Source organism: Drosophila miranda, assembly GCF_003369915.1.
Source record: "Drosophila miranda strain MSH22 chromosome Y unlocalized genomic scaffold, D.miranda_PacBio2.1 Contig_Y1_pilon, whole genome shotgun sequence".
In the NCBI taxonomy this organism is placed as follows: Eukaryota; Metazoa; Arthropoda; class Insecta; order Diptera; family Drosophilidae; genus Drosophila; species Drosophila miranda.
Window position 1 is genome coordinate 46,882,045 of NW_022881603.1, and position 21,541 is coordinate 46,903,585.

General features: G+C 39.5%; 1 protein-coding gene and 3 long non-coding RNA genes across 5 annotated transcripts; 2 read left to right on the forward strand and 2 right to left on the reverse strand.

Moving 5' to 3' along the window:
- Positions 1-505: 505 nt before the first annotated feature.
- Positions 506-1,444, reverse strand: LOC117192110. The gene is made up of 2 exons (XR_004474208.1): positions 968-1,444; positions 506-748 (listed from the first exon to the last, which is right to left on the reverse strand). It is a non-coding gene; the product is annotated as an uncharacterized LOC117192110 (long non-coding RNA).
- Positions 1,445-1,617: 173 nt separating this feature from the next.
- LOC117191187 lies at positions 1,618-2,552 on the reverse strand. The gene is made up of 2 exons (XR_004473971.1): positions 1,849-2,552; positions 1,618-1,758 (listed from the first exon to the last, which is right to left on the reverse strand). It is a non-coding gene; the product is annotated as an uncharacterized LOC117191187 (long non-coding RNA).
- A 499-nt stretch (positions 2,553-3,051) lies between these two features.
- On the forward strand, positions 3,052-3,755 carry LOC117190888. Of its 2 annotated transcripts, XR_004473867.1 has the most exons (3): positions 3,067-3,173; positions 3,300-3,526; positions 3,592-3,755. It is a non-coding gene; the product is annotated as an uncharacterized LOC117190888 (long non-coding RNA). The 2 variants fall into 2 exon arrangements; XR_004473868.1 differs by having other exon boundaries at positions 3,052-3,173; positions 3,348-3,755.
- Positions 3,756-4,522: 767 nt separating this feature from the next.
- LOC117190887 (60S ribosomal protein L38) lies at positions 4,523-5,081 on the forward strand. Its single transcript, XM_033395899.1, has 2 exons — positions 4,523-4,634; positions 4,695-5,081. Exon 2 carries the CDS (start codon positions 4,695-4,697, stop codon positions 4,905-4,907), a length of 213 nt encoding a protein of 70 aa, XP_033251790.1. The 5' UTR covers positions 4,523-4,634; the 3' UTR covers positions 4,908-5,081.
- Positions 5,082-21,541: the final 16,460 nt, after the last annotated feature.

The window sequence follows — 21,541 nt, forward strand, 5'->3', positions numbered from 1 at the left end:
TGCCACAGATTTTCGCCTTTTGTGGGGGCGGTAGTGGGCGGAGCAAAGTTTTGAAAAATTGTAGCAGTGAGAAATCACAGAAGTCTGGATACAAAATTTTGTTGCTCTAGCTTTTATAGTCTTTGAGCACTAGTCGTTCATACGGACGGACGGACAAACAGACATGGCTCAATCGACTCGGCTATTGATGCTGAGCAAGAATATATATACTTTATGGGGTCGGAATACTCATTTTGAGTATCGGGTATAATAATTTAAAACGTTCAAGGTGTGTACCTGTTTGTGTAAAAAATTACATAATCAGGTGGCGGCGGATTCAGTTGTGCTTGCATTTTTTGCGAATAATTCGTTAAGTTGCAACGGAATACAGAATAACAACAGGATCTTTTGGACATGGTAAGTACATAGGTAGGAACGGAAGAACACACTGGCACCATCCACCATCTACCAGCAGACAGAAAGCAGCTGATGAGCATAAAATTACAAAGTTTTCACAACTTTAAAATAGTATATTAGCTATTTTATTTGCTATATTAAAACAATCAATACATGTACAATAAACGTTACCCTTTGAACTCCTTTAAAAACTGCAGCAGCTCGGTCTGGAAGTCGGTTTGGCCTTGGCTGCTCGCAATTTACTGTAGTATCTCCCGCTTTGTTTCCTGGTGCTCATCCTGTTACTTCTGCTGCTCTTTTTGGAATTCCAGCAATCTCCAGAAGATTTCCCAGTTTTATCCGCTTTTGTGCGCTTTGGTTGCAGAAAAAAAAATTACTAGAGCCGCAGTTGGATCTGTCCCGGTCGACATTAACGGAATTATTTCGGGACCCCCAAAAATCCGAATTACCATCATGCCAATTAAATATAGCGATATTTTCCATCTATGCTGTTAATTTGGACATGCGTGTATTCTTTGTTTATTTAATGGCTGCAAAATACTAATCATAAAACAATATTACAAATACATACCCATGTACAAATGTTTACTTATTACCACCAATTGCTGGTCTCTTCATTTTTTATTGTGTCTGTTGTTTTTTCTTTTTTTTTACGAATTACGACTTGAAAAATATCTAGGCGCGAACTTTATTTTGCACTTCATTGTTTTTCATTGTTCCAACGTTATCAAATTTTTTCCCTATTATTGCATACGATCAATGCCTTTTTTTGCACGGTTTTTTACACAGGTTTTTCAGGACCCAATCTACCGTATAAAAACAGAATTTGGTGTATGCACTAACCATACAGTATATAGATGTGCCAGTTCAGAGACTTCGGCTTTGGCGTTCGGTCATTACGCGTCATTACGCGTCATTATGAGAGACCGCAGAGAGAACCTCTTTGCATGTGTTAGTACTTTCTTTACTAACCATTAACAATGCTTTTCATCATTTCCATTTTTACCCGCAATGTCCTACGACATGGGGACCAGCGACACCACATCGTTTACCCCCGAGCTAGTGATATGGGTACTCGTCTAGTAGCTAGTGAAATGAGTACCCATGTAGTACCTAGTGAAATGGGTACCCATGTTGTAGATAGTGAAATGGGTAACCATGAAGAGTAGGTTATCAATCTTCATTTCATTTCATATTTAAATTTTTATTTTATTATATATATCATTTTAGTTTTTAAATTTACTAATTAAGGTCTGCTGTTCGCGGTGGTACTGTTTTTGAAAAAACGTTTCTTTTGCAGCTGTAGGGCCTTCCTAAGCTGAACTTCAGCTGATCCAGTCCCCGTGTCTACTGTTATGGCATCTATAAATATAAAATACAGATATAATAGGCATACAAAAAAACCAAAAAGCAAATAAGCTTAGCAATCAAAACTCCAAAGAAGTTCTTTACATTTTTCAGTGTCACTTTCCATTTTTTCATTTTCGTCGATTGTCTCTCCTATTTCGCGGCCTTCAACTTTTTCTATTTCACTGCACGACACTGTTTCTCCGCTAACACAATTATGTTTGGCTGCATATTTGTCTTATATTTCTTTATTCAGCCTACGCAAATGCCGTTCGCTATACATTTGCTTTGACTTACTGTTTAAAATTGAATAATTATAATCACTTGGACAGCCGCACTGATTTGCACAAAGGCACAAACGAAAACAGAAAAGGGAAAGGAGAAGAGCAGATCAGCATCATTTTTAGCTACCTGCTCTCTTCATTTTCCTCTCATGCTTTTTCGTTTCTTCGTCTACTACCGAACTAGTTCGGTGGCTGGTGCGCGGTGGGTTGTAGAGTATACAGAGCAACACTTTTTGTTTCTTCTTTGAGTAGTTCGGCGTTCGTTTACCCTAGGGTTAGTCTGGAAAGTACCTATGTAAGAACCAGCCAAATCAGAAGTTCGGGCATGGTCGATCGCCACCGCCAGTACTAGAGGGTAATTTCTGTACACACGCATTCTTAAGTACTTTGCGTGTGTGTGTTCTAGTATTGCTGGCCGCTAGAACTGAAATTTAAGTTTGGTTCTTGTTTTGTGTGTTTTGATGAACTGACCGACCGCCACAAAATATATGAAGAATGGGCAGGGGGTGGTGGTATGGTACACTTGGGCGCGGAATATAAAATAAAAGCTGTTATTTGTTTGATTTGTATTACAAAATTTAAAATATTACAATAATATAATTATTTTTAAACAGGTTGTTCATAAATTATTAAAATTATGTAAACGCCATCGGTTCTCGACTTCTTTGTTTATTATAACTAAAATAATGATGTATCTAAATATACGATATAAGAAAATATATATATGTACTAAAATAAATATGCATAAATACATATATAGAATACAAATTTTTGATATATTTATTAAAATTAATCTGACTTTTGAGTCGACTTGATATGACTTAATGCACTTTAAGAAGCCTCCAGAATTAATCATTGTTCGAAGAGCAGCGGATGGTCGATACCATCCATTTCGGGGATTGTCCGTAAGGTTTTGCCGTTCCGAAAATTTCCCAGTTAGTCCACCATCCATTTTGGATGTTCCTAAACCACACGTGGCTATGCGATAGTTAGCCGATGGTTTTCAAATGCAACTCTGAATAATTGTCATTCACAACGAAAAAATGGTATTCAAAGCGAAAACGTAAACTATGATTTTGCAAAAATAACAAAAAACAACAACAATCATGCCCAATGGTTCGGATGCATTCCAGGCTCGCTGAAATTGTAAGTGTGTGGCGAATAAATGGCAGACGACTGACAACATAGAACAAAAATTTGTATGCTCTGTAAATGCTTTATTTTATGCATAATTTATTCTTTACTAATGAGATTTTTTCGAATATTATCGAGTTGGATCTGGACGGATTATGTAGCTCTAGCACCTTTTCTTTCAACAAGGGCCCCCGCCAAAGCGAACCAAAAAAGACGACACTCCTTGGATGGCAGAGATTGCCAGAGAGCGACTCGAAGAGCAGAAGGACCTTCACAGGAAGAAGGAAGAACATGAAATAAGGAAGGAAAAGATGGTCGAGGACCTCATCAACACGCAAAAAAAATTCCAGAATGATTTATTGGAAGTGCTGAAAAATAATAATAAGTTTATAATTTGCATTACGGTCTAAACAATATTTTGCGATTGCAGATCGTATCTGTTCTGCTGACTGATTCAAGTCACCAGAACTATTGCTGCTATCGGGCAGCATAATTGGAATAATTTTCTGTTGAACCACGGCCGAAATAATTGCTACATCTTCATCATCCATTATAAGAAAAAAATTAATAAATCTTCCGCGAAAATTTGATGTACTTATCAGCTGTTTTTGACGGATAGTGGATGGCTGATGTGTGTGTGTGAATCGGAGTCTCACATCTCTCAAAAAATTACACCATTCCCCCGATATGGGCCTAAATTGCCGAGCTTATTAGGAACATACCAGATGGATGGTGGAACAACTGGGAATTTTTCGGAGCGGCAAAACCTTTCCGAACATCCCCGAAATGGAATAGCCTGGTTTGTGATTTTTAAAAGTAAATCGGAACATTTTTGTGAGAGTATAAGCCCGATCCTGTCAGATATAATACAATATGGGAATTGTGTCCGTTGTGGGCAATAACGGTTATGGCTACCACCACGTAACTTTAGACGGCAAACAGACGTTACTGATCTGACAATTTTGAAACCTATTTCGTATCCAAAATGTATGCCTCACGTAATATGTTGATCTGTCATGTTAATGGTTTTTATTTAATGCGCGTGATGGTTTGTTTCAAGACACTGTATGTCATTGTTTATTTTAACGTGACGTATTTTAGTATTTTTTCTATGAATTTTACGTATCTCATTGTAAAAGACCTTAAATAAATAAATTTTAATTTTCTCTTAAATTTTTGTATTTGTTTTTAGTAAAATTTACCGTGTGATTAGAAATAAATTGGTAAAATACATAAAGTTATCCAAAAACTGTACCATAATTAGTTATTACTACTATGCCAAGAAATCGTTGTGATACCTTGACTGTACAACGACTACGAATTTTGATAAATAGTTTCAACACAACCTTGTGTAAATTTGACACTTCTGGTGACAACCGGAAATGGATTGCAGAATTTCCTTTCCTTTTCTGCTTTGGACCGAACAATACGGAATTTTCGAGATTGTAGTTGAAACTGTAGAAATAACGCAACGTAAGTGTTTTGACTCGAGAGAACAGAACTTTCCCCGAATTAACGAAATTTCTCACCTAGATGCCACGAGAAATAAAAGAAGTTAAAGATTTTCTTAATAAAGCACGTCGTTCAGATGCGCGTGCTGTAAAAATCAAGAAGAATCCTACGAATACTAAATTCAAGATCCGCTGCTCGCGCTTTTTGTACACGCTAGTGGTACAGGATAAGGAAAAAGCGGACAAAATTAAGCAATCTTTGCCCCCAGGATTGCAAGTCAAGGAGGTCAAGTAGTGCTTCGTTCGTATCCGAATCATCACGAGCAGTGCATAAATTCGATTTGTCTCGATTCAAATACTTCTTTAAATAAAATCGATTTTTAAAAATAGCAAACAAAACATGTACTACGATTGAAAAAAAACAGCAAATATTCCTACGGTGGCACTAGCCCCCACTAGAAGCTAAAAACTTGTGTCCTTTTATTAATGAAGCTCCTTACAGTGTCATTAGTTTTCGATCTTTAAGAACATGAAACTGGTTTGCTTTAAATATACGATGACCCCAAAAATACCTCGTTTTTGGTTCAAGAATGGCTGTTGTATCAGTGCAAGCAGTTAAAAACGCTGCCGCAGTCACCAGATCTGAACCCCATAAAGCATGTTTGGGATTTGCTAGAAAAAAAAATTAGGAAACATAAAATTTCCTCCAAGGAAATCCTTAAAACGGCTCTGATGACGGAATGGGACAAAATTAATCCCAATGAAACCAATCATTTGGCAAAAAGTATGCCCCACAAAATATTGAAATCAGAAAAAATTGGGGACAATAAGTTTTTTTCGTACAAAATAAAAAGTGTCCGAATAATTGTTGTGCGTAAAAAAGTGTCCTTTTTGATACTTTTAATTTTTTTTGATATGCCAAAGAAGGTTTTTTATGTTTTTAGATTTGAAATTAGTAGTAGTAATATCCATGTTCATAATGAAATAAAAATTTGTTTTCAAACTTAAATACTTTTCAAGTTATTTATAAAGTTGATATAGACGAGTGTCCGAATAAATGTTGTGCTGACTGTACAAAGCTCGCACATCATTTTCATAAATTTTAAAACTGAAGGAAATCATTTTCAATATCAATGATATAACAATGAATTAAACGCACGTGTAACTGTGCCTTTGAGAATAATCACCAGAAAGTAGAACTTGAGCGAATTTCGTATTATTTACCTTCGTTTACTTTATGATACACATATGTATGTACATACATACATATGTACATGTGTGTAGTGCTGCAATCGGTCGGACACTCGGAATTTATATCCGGCGTGCAGTAAAAATATGACTTAAATAGTGAGGAACTAGTCTGAAAAAAACTGACCGGGTACAAATGTTGCAGCAACTCAACGTAACCTCTCGTTAGCTTTTTTTTATTTTTACGGTAATTTATTTATTGAATGTTCTTTCTTGGAGACTAAAGACAAGTAGATAAATCCTTATCTAATATATTATTTATTACAATTAATAATTTAGAGTACGGCCCTAAATAATAAACGCGGTTGAAGTTTAGGTGACATCCAGGGAGACAGCGTTGCTATACTCGCGTCTTTTAAATGCATTTCTTATTTCTGGTAATCCGGTTTACTAGTTGAATGATTCGAAATTTTTTGCACTACGGGTGTGTAGCTTTTCAAATATCTTTGATAGACACGACAGAAGACTGATAGGTTTATATGATCCCATCGACTTGTCCTTTCCGGCTTTAAGGATCATTGTGATGACAGATTTCTTCTATTGTTGAGGATAGTAGCCTTGTTTCAACATGCTGTTGAATATTATGGTGAAAAAATGTACTACATACAGTGGGTAACTTTAATATTCGGCATTTTTTTTTTTCAACTTCAAACGCGAATAAAATGCATTAAACAACAAAAAAATAAAAAAAATTTAATGAGGGAATAAAGCTTGAAGTTTTACCTTTTCAGAGAGGTATATATAATAATGATTTTATTTTAAATGAAGATAGAAAATATAATTAAACAAAAAAAGGCTCAAAATATGCGTTACATTAATATTCGGCATTACCTTATACAACTAAAAAATAGCTACTTAATCTAGAAAAATGACTTAATTTAATATTTTGTGTGATAGCCATTATTATTTATGGTATCGGCTAGGCGTTTTGGCATATTTTTTATTATATTTTGTGTATATTCATGACCAATTTTGGCCCACTCTTCTTGAAGCCGTTTCTTCAGCTCGGGTATGGACGATATTGGTGTCCTATGCACACGGCGGTCCAGCTCACTTCACAAATTTGTTGTCGGTTGTCCGGTTTGCTTAATTGACGCGATTCTTCCTTCCTTTTTGAACCTGCGGACGATGTCACCGATCGTATTCAGCTTCATTTTCAGAATTTGGGCAGTTTCTTTGTAGGTCTTGCCCTCTAAATGCAACTGGAGCACAAGTTTTCGCTGCTCCAAGGATGAATTAATCCCTTTACGGCCCATTTTAATTTTAGGTGGAACAATTCGATTTAGCGGTGTGCTTGCTGATCATGAATGTAAGTCAAGTGTTTGTTTTTCGGGGAAACCCATTTTTTGTGCCATTTGGGGCTATTTGGAGTTGCCACAGGGTTTTATAATGCGATTTCCCAAAAATGCCGAATATTAAAGTAACGCAAATTTTGAGCTTTTTTTTGTTTTATTATATTTTCTATCTTCATTTAAAATAAAATCATTATTATATATACCTCTCTGAAAAGGTAAAACTTCAAGCTTTATTCCCTCATTAAAATTTTTTTATTTTTTTGTAGTTTAATGCATTTTATTCGCGTTTGAAGTTGAAAAAAAAAATGCCGAATATTAAAGTTACCCACTGTAGTTCGGCAATTCTATGAACATTTTAGAGGAGTCGAAGTCGTGGGCCGGTGCTTATTTTGTTTGGAGACATTGTCTTTAATGACTCTTATATGTAACTTCTCCTGCTTGGAATATTATTAGCGATATTGCTTTAAGATTATTGTTTAGTGGCAGTACAAAGCTATTTGTTGCTGGATGTGGTTTGAATATATTTTTTATATGGACAGAAAATGATTTTGCCTTCTCTTTGTCACTTTGAGCTCACTCTCCTATTTGGGTATGTAACGGTGATTCAATCTTGATTGTTATACATACGCCTGCTTTAGCTTTCCACAGTGGGAATCTTTTCTTGTTTGGAGAGAGTTTTTTATATTGTATGTTTGAGGTTTCTCTCAACTAGGGCTTTGCGCAGTAAATGGCTGGCTATTTTTAACCGCACCTTCGAGGCAGGTGATCTATGGGCTTCCCATTCCCGCCGAAGTCTTCTCTTATCGCGTAGCAGCTCTTCAATATGCCAGGGAACACGACTGCTGTTGTGAATTTAATTACCCTGTAGTGTTTTACAGCCATTAATTACATTACATTAATGCTTCAGCTGAGCTTTCTGTCATCTTTACAGTAGATATTTGGGCAGCCGTCAATATGGAAACTTACATATTTAATTTACTTGAGCCTAGTTATATGTTTTGCTAGAAGATAGAAAGTGTGGGCGTTTTGAGAACTGTGGATGGTCGTAAAGGTAAAGAAGGATTGGCAAGGGATCCGATGATAGATCTCTACTCTAATCTGCGCCTGCGGTACTCTTCTTATAACAGCAAAATCAATCAAGTCGGGTTGCATTTTTGGATCTGTTGGCCAATATGTAGGCCTGCCCGGAGAAATAAAGTCAATCTTGTTTCGTGGTGTGTTTTACCATTATATAGTTGTCTTCCTTTCGGGTTGCTGAGTCGAGATCACCAATGGGTGTGCTTGCATTGTAATCACCAGCTGCTATAAAGCGGTCACCTAATAGATTGAAGAATTTTACAAATTCTGCTTCGGAAGCGGAGAAGCGCGGTGGATTTGCGCTTTGAGTTTCGATATAAATTGATGTGGGCTTTAAATAAATTGTAGGAAATAATTGGACGTTGACATGCAATGACTGCATCTTGCAAGAGGCGATGCAAATACTGCACCGTTAATTGACCCGTCTGAATCCAGCAGAAGGCTGTTACGCGAGCATGCAGCAAAGATAGCTGTTACACTATGGGCTGTCTATGTCACCCCTGATCAAGTTGTGCACAGAAATCACACCAAGCATTTTTCTACGGTTAACTAAGGTTGGGAGGTTTACTAATAGCAGTCTACTAGAGTAAGATGGGAGTCTCACACCCGCATCCCAGTTAAGGCCCCGCAGAGCAAAGAGTAAAATTTTTTCTGTACTGATTATATACGGTCCTGGTGTACTTTGTACTGAGGGCACCATACACAGGAACTTTATTCTAAGATCGGACGAACAAACGAGGTATAGAGAGTCTTTGTTACATAGGGGTCGTCAAATTCCTTTAAACCAAGCACGCCCATGGCCTTATTTACCACGGTAGAAATGTGTTCAGAAAATTTTAACTTGGAGTCTAACATAACACCAAGATCATCCACCAGGGTAATTCACATAGGTTATAGGGAGCCAACAAGGGGCTAGATCGATGAAATGTCATAACTTTGCATTTCGAGGCATTAAGGTTTAACAAGTTTACCCAACACCATGACATAAATTTATTGAGATCGGATTGCAAGTGAGAATGAAATGAAATATTCTTATACTGGACACAGAGTATAACATTATCCGCATACATAAATACTTGAGAGTATGTTAATATCGAAGGCAAGTCATTAATAAACAGTGTGAAGAGTAAGGGGCCCAGATGGCTGCCCTGTGGTACTCCCGAAGAAATCTTTACTGGTAAAGAGAGGAAGTTTTTGAAGAGGAGTCTTTGAGACCTGGAACAAAGATAGCTAGAAATCCATCTCAGGAGGTTGGGCGGAAACCCTAAAAGGTCAAGTTTATGCGCTAAAAGGGAATGGTTTACAGAGTCGAATGCTTTACTAAAGGCGGTGTAAATAACATCCGTCTGTATGATGGTATTATGATGGTACCAGATAATGCATGGTGCGAAGCTTGGGAGGGTCTGGACAATTTTTTGGAGAAAAAGCGGAAACGACATGGACAAAGAACATTTACTACCGACTGTAAAACATGGAAGTGGTGGTGTAATGGTGTGGGGTTGTATGGCGGCCAATGGTGTTGGAAATCTCGATTTTATAGAGTCCACAATGGACCACAAAGCATATATTCAAATTCTGAAAGAAATCCTTCAGCAGAGTGCCCAAAAATTACAGCTTGAAGACGACTTTTGCTGCCAACAGGACAATGATCCGACGCATACTGCCCGTAATGTTAAGCTCTGTTTGCTTTACAATGTACAAAATGAGCTTAGATTGCCTCCTTAGTCCCCAGACCTGAATCCCATAGAACATCTATGGGATTTACTCGATCGTAGGATTCGTAAGTACACCATAAGCTCTAAAAACATGTTGAAGGAAGTTATCCTGGAGGAATAGGGCAAAATAACTGCCGAGGACACCAGGAATCTGGTTGACTCAATGCCTAGACGTCTAACAGATGTTTTAAAACGATAGGAAGATCCCATAAAATATTAACAACTTAGAATTTTAGTCGTGTACGCAGAATTCTTAGAGTGTACGCAGACTTTTGAGGTGTCAAATTTTTCTTATGTGTTTTTTAATGATTTTTATTTCCTATTAAGTTTGTTTTATTGAATAAAAAACAAATGTAGATAGGTTTAGAAATAAGCAAAGAATATTATTAAAACGAGGGGGAACGTTGTGAGTTGTGTTGGACAGAATTTCGCTGCTGTTGCAAGGGAAGTTCTTGTACCGAAAAGTAAAAACGCAGCCATTCATATGTAAGGTTTATTTGTGACTAATAAATGCTCTGCTCGCAGGCAGATAGAGACCGAACGAAAGGGAGAACAAAAAGGGAGATAAGAGAACGTCGCTTCGTTACGTCTCTCACTCATACATACGTCTACATACTCACATGTCTGTCAATACATGCGTGCATTGCTAGAGATGGTCATTCTTCAACACCCTTCCTCAATGCGTGCATGCTTCCATTTAACTCAATTTAAACTTAACAATTTTGTAAATTCGACATGCTTTCTCTTAGGGAGATTCTTGGTCAAGATATCTGCAATCATATCTGTTGTACTAGCATACTTTAACTTAACTTGACCTTCTTCTACAATCTGTCGTACAAAGTGATATCTAATATCAATATGCTTGGTCCTTGAGTGATGCACTGGGTTCCTAGCCAGCTCTTGTGCGCTCAGATTATCGCCATATAAGGTAGTTGAGGTAGCTTCATCTCCACAGCCAATTTCAATTATTAAGCGACGTAAGAATATGGACTCCTTACACGCAGCCGACAGTGCCATGTATTCTGCCTCCGTGCTGCTAAGTGCCACGCTGCGTTGTTTCTCAGATCGCCAAGAAATTGGGCCACCTGCCAAGAAATAAACATAGCCCGTATACGACTTCCGGTTAGTTCGATCGCCGCCCCAATCCGCATCCACATATCCAGTAAGTGGCTGGTGACACCCTTTGTAGTGTAGTTTGAAGTTCATCGTCGCTGCCAAGTACCTCAGAACGTGCTTCACACCAGCCAGATGATCTGCGTGCGGATCTTTGTTCCTCTGGGCCAACTTTGCAACTGAATGCAAAATGTCCGGTCTGGTTGTGAGTGCCAGCCACATCAGCTCACCAATCATGGATTGATACATGACAGGATCAACCTTTTGACACTGCTCATTAGTACAATCCACCTGGAACCCCGCATCCAACGGAGTAGCCACTGGTCTACATTTGTCCATGTCGTGAGCTTGCAATAGTTCCTTGATGTATTGCGAGTGGCCTATGGTGATAGGCCCAAGCTCACCTTCACGGTGCACCTCCATGCTTAAAAACAGCTCTGGAAAACCTTTGTCGATACATTCGAACGCATTTGAAATAGCCGATTTGATACCGAGCACGTCCTCTTTGGACTGGCATGCTATAAGTAAATCCTCTACATATACCAAGATTAACGATAAGTTACCTTTCCCTCTCTGCTGGTAGAGGCACGGCTCGTTGTCACAGGAAACAAAACCCAGATTAGTCAGGACGCCATTCAGCTTCGAATTCCATTCCCTTCCTGACTGCTTCAATCCATATATTGCCTTTTTAAGCAGCATAGCCTTCGCTGGATAAGCTCGATCAATGTACCCTTGTGGTTGCTTCATGTACACCGTATCGCTCAGGTCACTGTTGAGGTATGCCGTACATACATCCATTTGGTTGGCATATAATTTCAATTATGCTGCTAGCGCAAGAAAAAATCGCACGCTCTCCAGTCTGCAGACTGGAGAAAATGTTTCCGCATAGTTTATGCCTTACTGCTGGGAGCAACCTTTTGCCACCAGTCGCGCCTTGAAACGTTCGATTTGACCATCTTTGTCGCGTTTCAGGCTATATACCCATTTGCATCTAACTGCTCGTTGTCCTGCCGGTAAGTCTGCCAACTGCCATGTCTCGTTTGCCATTAATGCCTCATATTCGCGATGCATCGCTTCGGACCAATGTGATGCATGAATACTGATCAACGCCTCCTCGTAGGATACTGGAATCTTTACGTCGCTGGCAACCAGAGCACCAAGAATGTTGTACTCCTTTCTCGGACGGCCAGGTTTGCCGGTCCGAATCAGCCTTGGTCTGCCAGGTCCAACGCGAGGAGCTGGCTCATCTGACTCAACCTTTTCTGTTGTACCCATCAGTACCGCTGCTACTGGGATTCTCCCCGTCAACGCTTGCACCATGGCTGCTGTCTCCACCGCTGCTGTCAATGTCATCAGTATCGCCGCCTGACTGCATGCTAATTTCTGCCTTCGGAAGTTCGAATGTGACTGTATCCTTGTCGTCTTGGATCTCGTCAAAGAGAACATCTCGCCTCTCAATCACCTGATGAGACACAGGGTCATACAGTCGATAGCCCTTAGCCGCTACTGAATATCCAATCATGCGATATTCTTTGCCTTTTGGTTGAAGTTTATTCTTCCTTGGACCCTTGTCCAAAGCTACTGCAACGGAGCCAAAAACCTTTAGATGACCAACAAAAGGTTTCCTACCAGTCCACGCTTCCATAGGCGTCATACTGGTCAGCGCCATGGTCGGTGATCGATTCCGTACATACACAGCTGCGTTGACTGCCTCAGCCCACAAGGATTCGCCTAATCCTGACTGGACCAGCATACATCTTGACATTTCCACCAGAGTGCGGTTTGCCCTCTCAGCAACGCCGTTTTGCTGTGGAGTGTACGCCACTGTCAGCTGCCTCTCAATCCCATTAGTTTTCAGAAATTCATCAAACGATTTGTTGACAAATTCACCGCCATTGTCGCTCCGGATACATTTGAGACTTTTTCCCGTTTGCCGTTCAACCAGGGTTTTGAACTCGACGAACTTCTGGAAGACTTCATCCTTTGTCCGCAGGAAATACACAAATATACGCCTTGATTTGTCATCGATGAAGGTTAGAAAATACTTTGATCCAGCAAGCGACTGTGTGCCAAAGGGCCCGCACACATCTGCATGAACTAGTTCCAATATATCTTGAGCTCTACTGGTGGTTGCAACAGGAAATGGTTGCGCATGAATCTTGCTGACCATACATGTTTTGCAATTCATATTCGCCGGGAAAACCATATTTTCAATGCCGCGCACCATTCCTTTGCTGATCAAATCTTTCATACTACTGGTGTTCAAGTGGCCGTACCGTTTATGCCACAGGGCACCATCAGCCTTAACCGCCGCAAAACAGTTGTTTTGTTTTCCTCGAAACATATACAAGTTTCCAACTCTGTTCGCCTTTACAATGCATTCGCCATTTAGGATAACTCGTGCATATTCTTGTCCAAAAGTGACGAAACATTTATTCTGTACAGCGCTGCTCACTGAGAAATAATTTCCATTCATTTTGGGCAACTAGAGAACATTCTTTAACAGCAGCGTGCATATCTCTGTCTTCAGCTCTACTTCCCCTTTTCCTTCAGCTTTTAGGAAACCGGAGTCAGACAGACCAATCATTTCTGTGTGTTTCTCGAACTTTGTGAATAACTGTTTCTCACAACACATGTGGCTTGTGGCACCACTATCCAAACACCACATACTCTTTTTCAAATTATCTGCGTCCAAAGCATTTAATAGACTTCACTGCTTGTTCTCCACTCTTGCTGCCCTTTCCACATTTGCGCTCTCCTTCTTACACTGAGCCTTCATATGCCCGCGCTCACCACACTTGAAACATATCATTGTATTGTTTCTCTTCTTTAGCGCTCTGTGCGCGGCCGGCTTATGTACTACGGTATATGCCTTTGCGTATTCCTTTTGATCTTCTGTGTTTCCCTTTCGTTCGCCTTCTTCCTTCAGTTTTACGCATAGAACATCGAAAGTCGGCAGACTGTCGCGCGTCTCTATGGCGACAACGAAATTTTCGAATTGTTCTGGAAGGCTTGACAACAAAACAATTGAGCGCAGTTCACCATTTAGCTCGATTCCTACTGACCCAAGGCCATCAAGAATATCCACGAACTCATTAATGCAGCTTGAAATGCTTTGCCTTTGGTCCATGCGCTTGCTTAGCAATTTCTTGTACAGTTGAACCTTTCGTACAGGTTAGTGTTGTGTTGCTCATGAGTGAGTGAACAAAAAAGAGTTGTTCACTTAAGTGAGCAACTGAACATGTTCCTTCCAAGCTGTTCTTTTTTGTTCACTTGTTCTTTGTTGTTCACTTGTTCTTTGTTGTTCACTTGTTCTTTTTTGCTCACTTGTTCTTTGTTGTTCACTTGTTCATTTTTGTTCACTTGTTCTTTACTCACTTTTTGCGCAATTTTGCTCCTCAAAGGGCATTTTGCGATCTGTCAGCTGTTGCTCATATTTGCGTTTACTTCACACTTTTTGTATTACCGGCAAAGCTGTTTACTTTTTCAAATATTCTGTATGTCGCTAATTCGAAAGTATAGTGAAATTTGGAACCATCTGTGCATGAATAGTGAACAACTGAGTGAGCAAGTCAGCAACTGAGCCAGTGAGCAACATAGCAACTGAGCAAGTGAGTAACTAACTGAGCAATCTAAGAGAGCAAGTGAGCAATATGAGTGAGTTGACTCACTTACTAAAAAAGAACAAGTGAACATGTTCACCAAAATGAGCAATGTTTACCCAACACTAGTACAGGTCCACTTGGTTGATGAACACTCTTTAATTTGTTCCATGCTTCGGACGACTTACTGCAATTTTTAATGTATCCCAACTGTGAAGTTTTCACACTCAATGTGATCATGGCCAGTGCCTTTTCATCCTTGGCCTGCCAATTCACACCTTCGGGAACATTCGTTGGTAGCAGGTCACCAGATGCCACACTCCACAATTCAGCGTGCACCAACACAGACCGCATTTGAATACACCAGGAGTCATAATTTCCCTCCTCTAATTTGTCTATTTGATACATCCCGCTCATTGCTGATTATCGTTTAGTCTCTGAGTCACACCGATGTTAATAGTTCGTAACTAAAACAATCACTTTACTTTTAATTTACAAAATCCGAACCTGGGCCCTTAACCTGTTGGACAGAATTTCGCTGCCGTTGCAAGGGAAGTTCTTGTACCGAAAAGTAAAAACGCAACCATTCATATGTAAGGTTTATTTGTGACTAATAAATGCTCTGCTCGCAGGCAGATAGAGACCGAACGAAAGGGAGAACAAAAAGGGAGATAAGAGAACGTCGCTTCGTTACGTCTCTCACTCAATCATACGTCTACATACTCATATGTCTGTCAATACATGCGTGCATTGCTAGAGATGGTCATTCTTCAACAAGTTGCTGCGTACACCGCAACTCTACATTTATACCCGATACTTAGTCTCTCCTCCGGCAGACGCAGCTAATATTAAACGACACGACAAAGAGTACGTGCGAGAGAGATAGAAAATCAGTCTGAGCGTGACGTCGGGCGCTGCGTAGCCAGTGCAAATTGATTTGTTCTTTTTGGCTATAAAAATTATCTGATCTGATCCACATTCAGCAATCTGATAGATATGGTCGTTATCTATGATTCTGCGTTTTTAGTTTTCTCGAATCTGCAATATTGTGGATGCAACATATTTTCGTCCTTTGTGTGGGCGGAAGGGGGTGGGGCGAAATTTTGAAACAAACTCGTCTCGGTCCGATATGTTAGGAGTGTGGATACCAAATTTGGTTGCTCTAGCTTTTATAGTCTCTGAGATCTAGGCGCTAGTGTTTTACTCAGCCTTAACCGCCGCAAAACAGTTGTTTTGTTTTCCTCGAAACATATACAAGTTTCCAACTCTGTTCGCCTTTACAATGCATTCGCCATTTTGGATAACTCGTGCATATTCTTGTCCAAAAGTGACGAAACATTTATTCTGTACAGCGCTGCTCACCGAGAAATAATTTCCATTCATTTCGGGCAACTAGAGAACATTCTTTAACAGCAGCGTGCATATCTCTGTCTTCAGCTCTACTTCCCCTTTTCCTTCAGCTTTTAGGAAACCGGAGTCAGACAGACCAATCAATTTTGAGATATACGTTTTATAGTGAGATCTAACAGGAGTTCGGATACCAAATTTGGTTACTCTAGCGTTAATAGTCTCTGAGATTTGTGAATATCCCCAGATTTTCGTCCTTTGCGGGGGCGGAAGGGGTTGTGGCGAAATTTTGAAACAAACTCGTCTCGGTCCGATATGTTAGGAGTGTGGATACCAAATTTGGTTGCTCTAGCTTTTATAGTCTCTGAGATCTAGGCGCTAATGTTTTACTCTAAGCAAAGCCACCTATGCTACGTGTGTTAGAGAGAGACAGGGCGAGAAAAAATGAAATTGTTTTCTTGATGCTGGCTATAATAATAATACGATCCAATTTAGATTCTGCAGTCTTAAAGATATGGTCATTCTCTACGATTCTGCGTTTTTGGTTTGTGGACGTTGACATGCAATGACTGCATCTTTCAAGAGGCGATGCAGTTACTGCACCGTCAAGTGGCCCGTGTGACACCAGCAGAAGGCTGTTACGCGCGGATCCCAGGCAAAACGCAGCCCTCCTCCCGCCCAACCGACCGAGGGGCGCTGCCGCATGACGCGCGGTGCGTAGCCGAACCAAACGCGAACATGCAAGAAAGATAGCTATTAGACTAACATTCGAGGAAAATTAGTATTAAACTTACTAAGAAACTAAGCATGCAATCAAAGTACAAATACCACTTCAGTTACTAATTAATAGAAAGGTGTGTAAGGATTAATAATTTAATAAGAGGAAGAGAATTAGTGGTGGATATAATATGGTAGAGGGAATTATAATCCGAGCATAAGACCCTAAACGGTAGAGGGAGTTTTTGAAGAGGACTCTTTGAGACCTAAAACAAAGATAGCTAGAAATCCATCTCAGGAGGTTGGGCGGAAACCCTAAAAGGTCAAGTTTATGCGCTAAAAGGGAATGGTTTACAGAGTCGAATGCTTTACTAAAGTCGGTGTAAATAACATCCGTCTGTAAGTTACATTGAAAGCCTTTAATAATGAAAGAGGTAAACTCTAACAAGTTCGTGGTGGTTGATCGCCGCCTTATAAATCCATGCTGAGTTGGAGATATAAGTGACTTGCAGAGATGTTGCAAGTGCGGAGTTAAAACCTTCTCAAACATTTTAGGAATAGCGGATAACTTTGCTATACCTCTATAATTTTTTGCATCAGACTTGCTACCTTTTTTATGGAGAGGAATTATAAGCGATTCCTTCCAGATCGGGGGGAAGCAAGAAGAATCAATGGATAGGGTGAATAGTTTAAGCAAAGGTCCACACAGAGCCTCGGCGCAGTACCTGAGTACACAACCTGGAACCCCGTCTGGACCCGGTGAAAACACCGGCTTAACTAGTCGAAGATCATGAAGTAGGGAACATTCATTTAACAAGGGACTGAAAATGCCGTTCGACCTCGGTAAACCGTATGGGTACGGATGACCAGAGTAGCATTCCTCAGAATAGGTGGTTTGGAAGAATTGGGCAAAAAGATCGGCAATTGCCTGATCATTATTTGCCGACGTATTACAAAATGATAGCGAGGATGGGTGTGCGGACGTTCTACGCTTACTGTTTACGGTTTTCTCATATCTTTAAAATTGTGGTTGCCACAGATTTTCGTTCTTTGTGGGGGCGGAAGTCGGCGGGGCGAAGTTTTGAAATATTCTTGTAGCAGCGACATATCACAGAAGTCTGGTTCCAAAACATCGTTGCTCTAGCTCTTATAGTCTTTGAGCACTAAGCGCTAATAGGGACGGACAGACGGACGGACGGACAGACAGACAGGGCTCAATCGACTCGGCTATTGATGCTGATTAAGAATATATGTATATACTTTATGGGGTCGGAAACGATTCCTTCTGGACGTTACCCACATCCACTTTTACCACAAATCTAAAATACCCCAATACTCATTTTGAGTATCGGGTATAATAAAACTCTCGTTTGACTGATTGAGCAGAACTTGTTTATCAAAAAACGCTCATGCATAAACTCTGTGCGTTGACGGATACTTGCTGAAGCACATACGATCGGTGCTCCACTCAAACTTTACATATCTTGAGGTGTCGGTGGCTTCGGCATCGCACTGATTTAACTCGTATGATTTTGTTGATGAGCGGTCGGCACGAAACTGTTCTTGATTGCGTTTGTGTGCGTAAAACTTGAATGTGACTTTTTGCCGTCTCTGATGTTTATGGCGCTTCGTATGTTGATATTAACTTAATGGGTTCAGAGTTGCCTCCTTGAAAACCAATCACGATTTTACTTTGGGAAAAAATTTTGCTCTCTTTTCATTAAAGTCTTTCTAAAAACAGACCTTACTTTTAGACTGTGGCACATGGTAACTGATGTACGCATCTTAAACCAGATGCTAGGTAGCCATCTGGAAAATTTTGATTAACTTTGCGCCTTATGTTAATAATACATACATATAATATTTATAATAATCAATAATCATAAGCTAGCCTTCCTGATTTAAGTAAGTTAGTTTTCGATAGTTTTAGTCTGATCATTTAAACATTATGAGAGAATGTAACTAAAAACGAGGGGGAACGTTGTGAGTTGCTGAGGACACCGCAACTCTACGGTTATACCCGATACTAAGTCAGTATGGCTCTCCTCCGGCAGACGCCGCTAATATTAAACGAGACAGAAAATCAGTCTGAGCGTGACGTCGGGCGCTGCGTAGCCACTGCAAATTGATTTGTTCCTATTGGCTATAAAAATGATCCGATCTGATCCAGATTCAGCAGTCTGATAGATATGGTCATTATCTATGATTCTGCGTTTTTAGTTTTCTCGAATGTGCAATATTGTGGCTGCAACAGATTTTCGTCCTTTGTGTGGGCGGAAGGGGGTGGGGCGAAATTTTGAGATACACGTTTTATAGTAAGATCTAACAGAAGTGCGGATACCAAATTTGGTTACTCTAGCCTTAATAGTCTCTGAGATTTTTGAATATCCCCAGATTTTCGTCCTTTGCGGGGGCGGAAGGGGGTGTGGCGAAATTTTGAAACAAACTCGTCTCGGTCCGATATATTAGGAGTGTGGATACCAAATTTGGTTGCTCTAGCTTTTGTAGTCTCTGAGATCTAGGCGCTAATGTTTTACTCTAAGCAAAGCCGCCTATGCTACGTGTGTGTTAGAGAGAGACAGGGCGAGAAAAAATGAAATTGTTTTCTTGATGCTGGCTATAATAATAATACGATCCAATTCAGATTCTGCAGTCTTAAAGATATGGTCATTCTCTACAATTCTACGTTTTTGGTTTGCTCATATCTTTAAAATTGTGGATGCCACAGATTTTCGTCCTTTGTGGGGGCGGAAGAGGCCGGGGCGAAGTTTTGAAATATTTTTGTAGCAGTGACATATCACAGAAGTCTGGATCCAAAACATTGTTGCTCTAGCTCTTATAGTCTTTGAGCACTAGGCGCTGAAGGGGACGGACAGACGGACAGACGGACGGACGGACAGACGGACAGACAGACATGGCTCAATCGACTCGGCTATTGATGCTGATCAAGAATATATATACTTTATGGGGTCGGAAACGATTCCTTTTGGACGTTAGACACATCCACTTTTACCACAAATCCAATATACCCCAATACTCATTTTGAGTATCGGGTATAAAAAGTTAGGATCAATCGACTATGGCTGCTTACGTATTATATATATAGTTAAATATCCGCAACTCGATTTTAAGTTTTTTAAAAAAGACTTTTATTTTACAACTTAAATATCTTTATGTCACAAGATTTAAATGAATTCCCCGACTTGACTTTGGGTCTGCTTGTCTCAAACGGAACTGATCTCTCTGCTGCTGGCTAGTTTCCATGAGCCCTTCTCTTGGAACTCCCGACTATGGCTTCGGGCGTTGCTTTCCTCGGCTGCATCTTCGTGTCGGTGGCGTTCGTGCCTGGATCGATATTTGGGGATGCGTCGGCTTTGATGAAAGGCATCCACTGCTGACGATCGGTGTTGCATTACATGACGGAGCTAGGAATGTGATACTCCTTGGTTTTATGTCTAGCTTTGATTGGTCCTTATGAGTGGCGTGATTCTAAAGAATCGATTTCTCGAGAGTGGCGTGATTCTAACGTTGATGAAACAATGTGGTCCATTGTTTATATTATGGGGGGCCCTAGCTTGGAGTATGCGAAGAAACAGTTATTGATTCTTGAGTGGGGTCCTGTTACTTGTGTGGATGGGGTGGATGAATTGTACATAAACATAATGTGTATGGGATGTGGGGAATTATGGATATGTCACTCCCCCAACGTTTGTTATTAGCCTGTCCCTAGTCGATTAACCTCGGGTAGAGTGACGGGGTGTCAAGTGCGGTGGCTGAGGTTGTTTCCTCTTCTGCTTCTATTATGGGTTTAATACATTTAACCGAGACTCTTTTAAAAGTTTTCTTACATTTAACAGCTACATAACTTAGTAGTACTAATATAATTATGACAAATGAAATTAGTAGACTTATTTGTAATAGGTTACTATATTTGGTGTATTGCATAATTATTTCATTAGTTTGGACATACGACAGTGGTTTTATTTTAGTTATGTTGTTGTTGACATAAACGTTCTGCGCAAAATCTAACATTGTGTTTGATATTGTAAATTCATATAATTGGATTGAACAGTTGTAGATTTTTATAATGGTATTTCCTTCCGCTATGATTTCTTGGTTTACACAATTCTGGTTTAGCGTTGTTTTTGGAAGATTCCATGTGATTAGTATATTGGGTTCTATAAAGTTTATTTGAAAGTTTTGAAAAGTATTGGAATATGGACATTTAGTGGAAATTTGCATTAAAATTCCTTTTATACAATTGTCATTGGTTTTCAATCTAGTTTCTTTAACAAATACTTCTTCATTTTTTATGTAGTACTTGTCATATGTCATATAGATTTTATAGATTGGTACTTTTGTAATGTCTTTGGGAGTGTTGGAAATTATTAAAATTTCGTTAGTATCGGTTTTTAGCCATGTGGAGGTTTTTATATTTAGTATTTTCTCAGAATTTATTTGTTCCAGGTAGTCTTGTTTTAATAATTTTGGATTAAATATACCGAGCTTGGTTAATTGCATACCTAGTTCTATATCTTCGATATATTCTGTTAAATATTGTAGATTGAATATCAAAATTTCTATTTGTTGATTCCTGTCTTTTTCTTCATTTAGTTTGTTTATGACGTTTATTCTGCTATTTACTGCATCTATTACTAAATTTAGTTCATTCATTTGAATGCTGTGGCTGGCTAAATTTTCTATTTTTTGTTCCAAATCGACTTTATCTTCCTGATCTAGTGTTGCAAAGAGATATTTGTAGGCTGTTCCTACTATATTGATTAGGCCTCTTTTATTTCTTTTGGTTATTTTTTG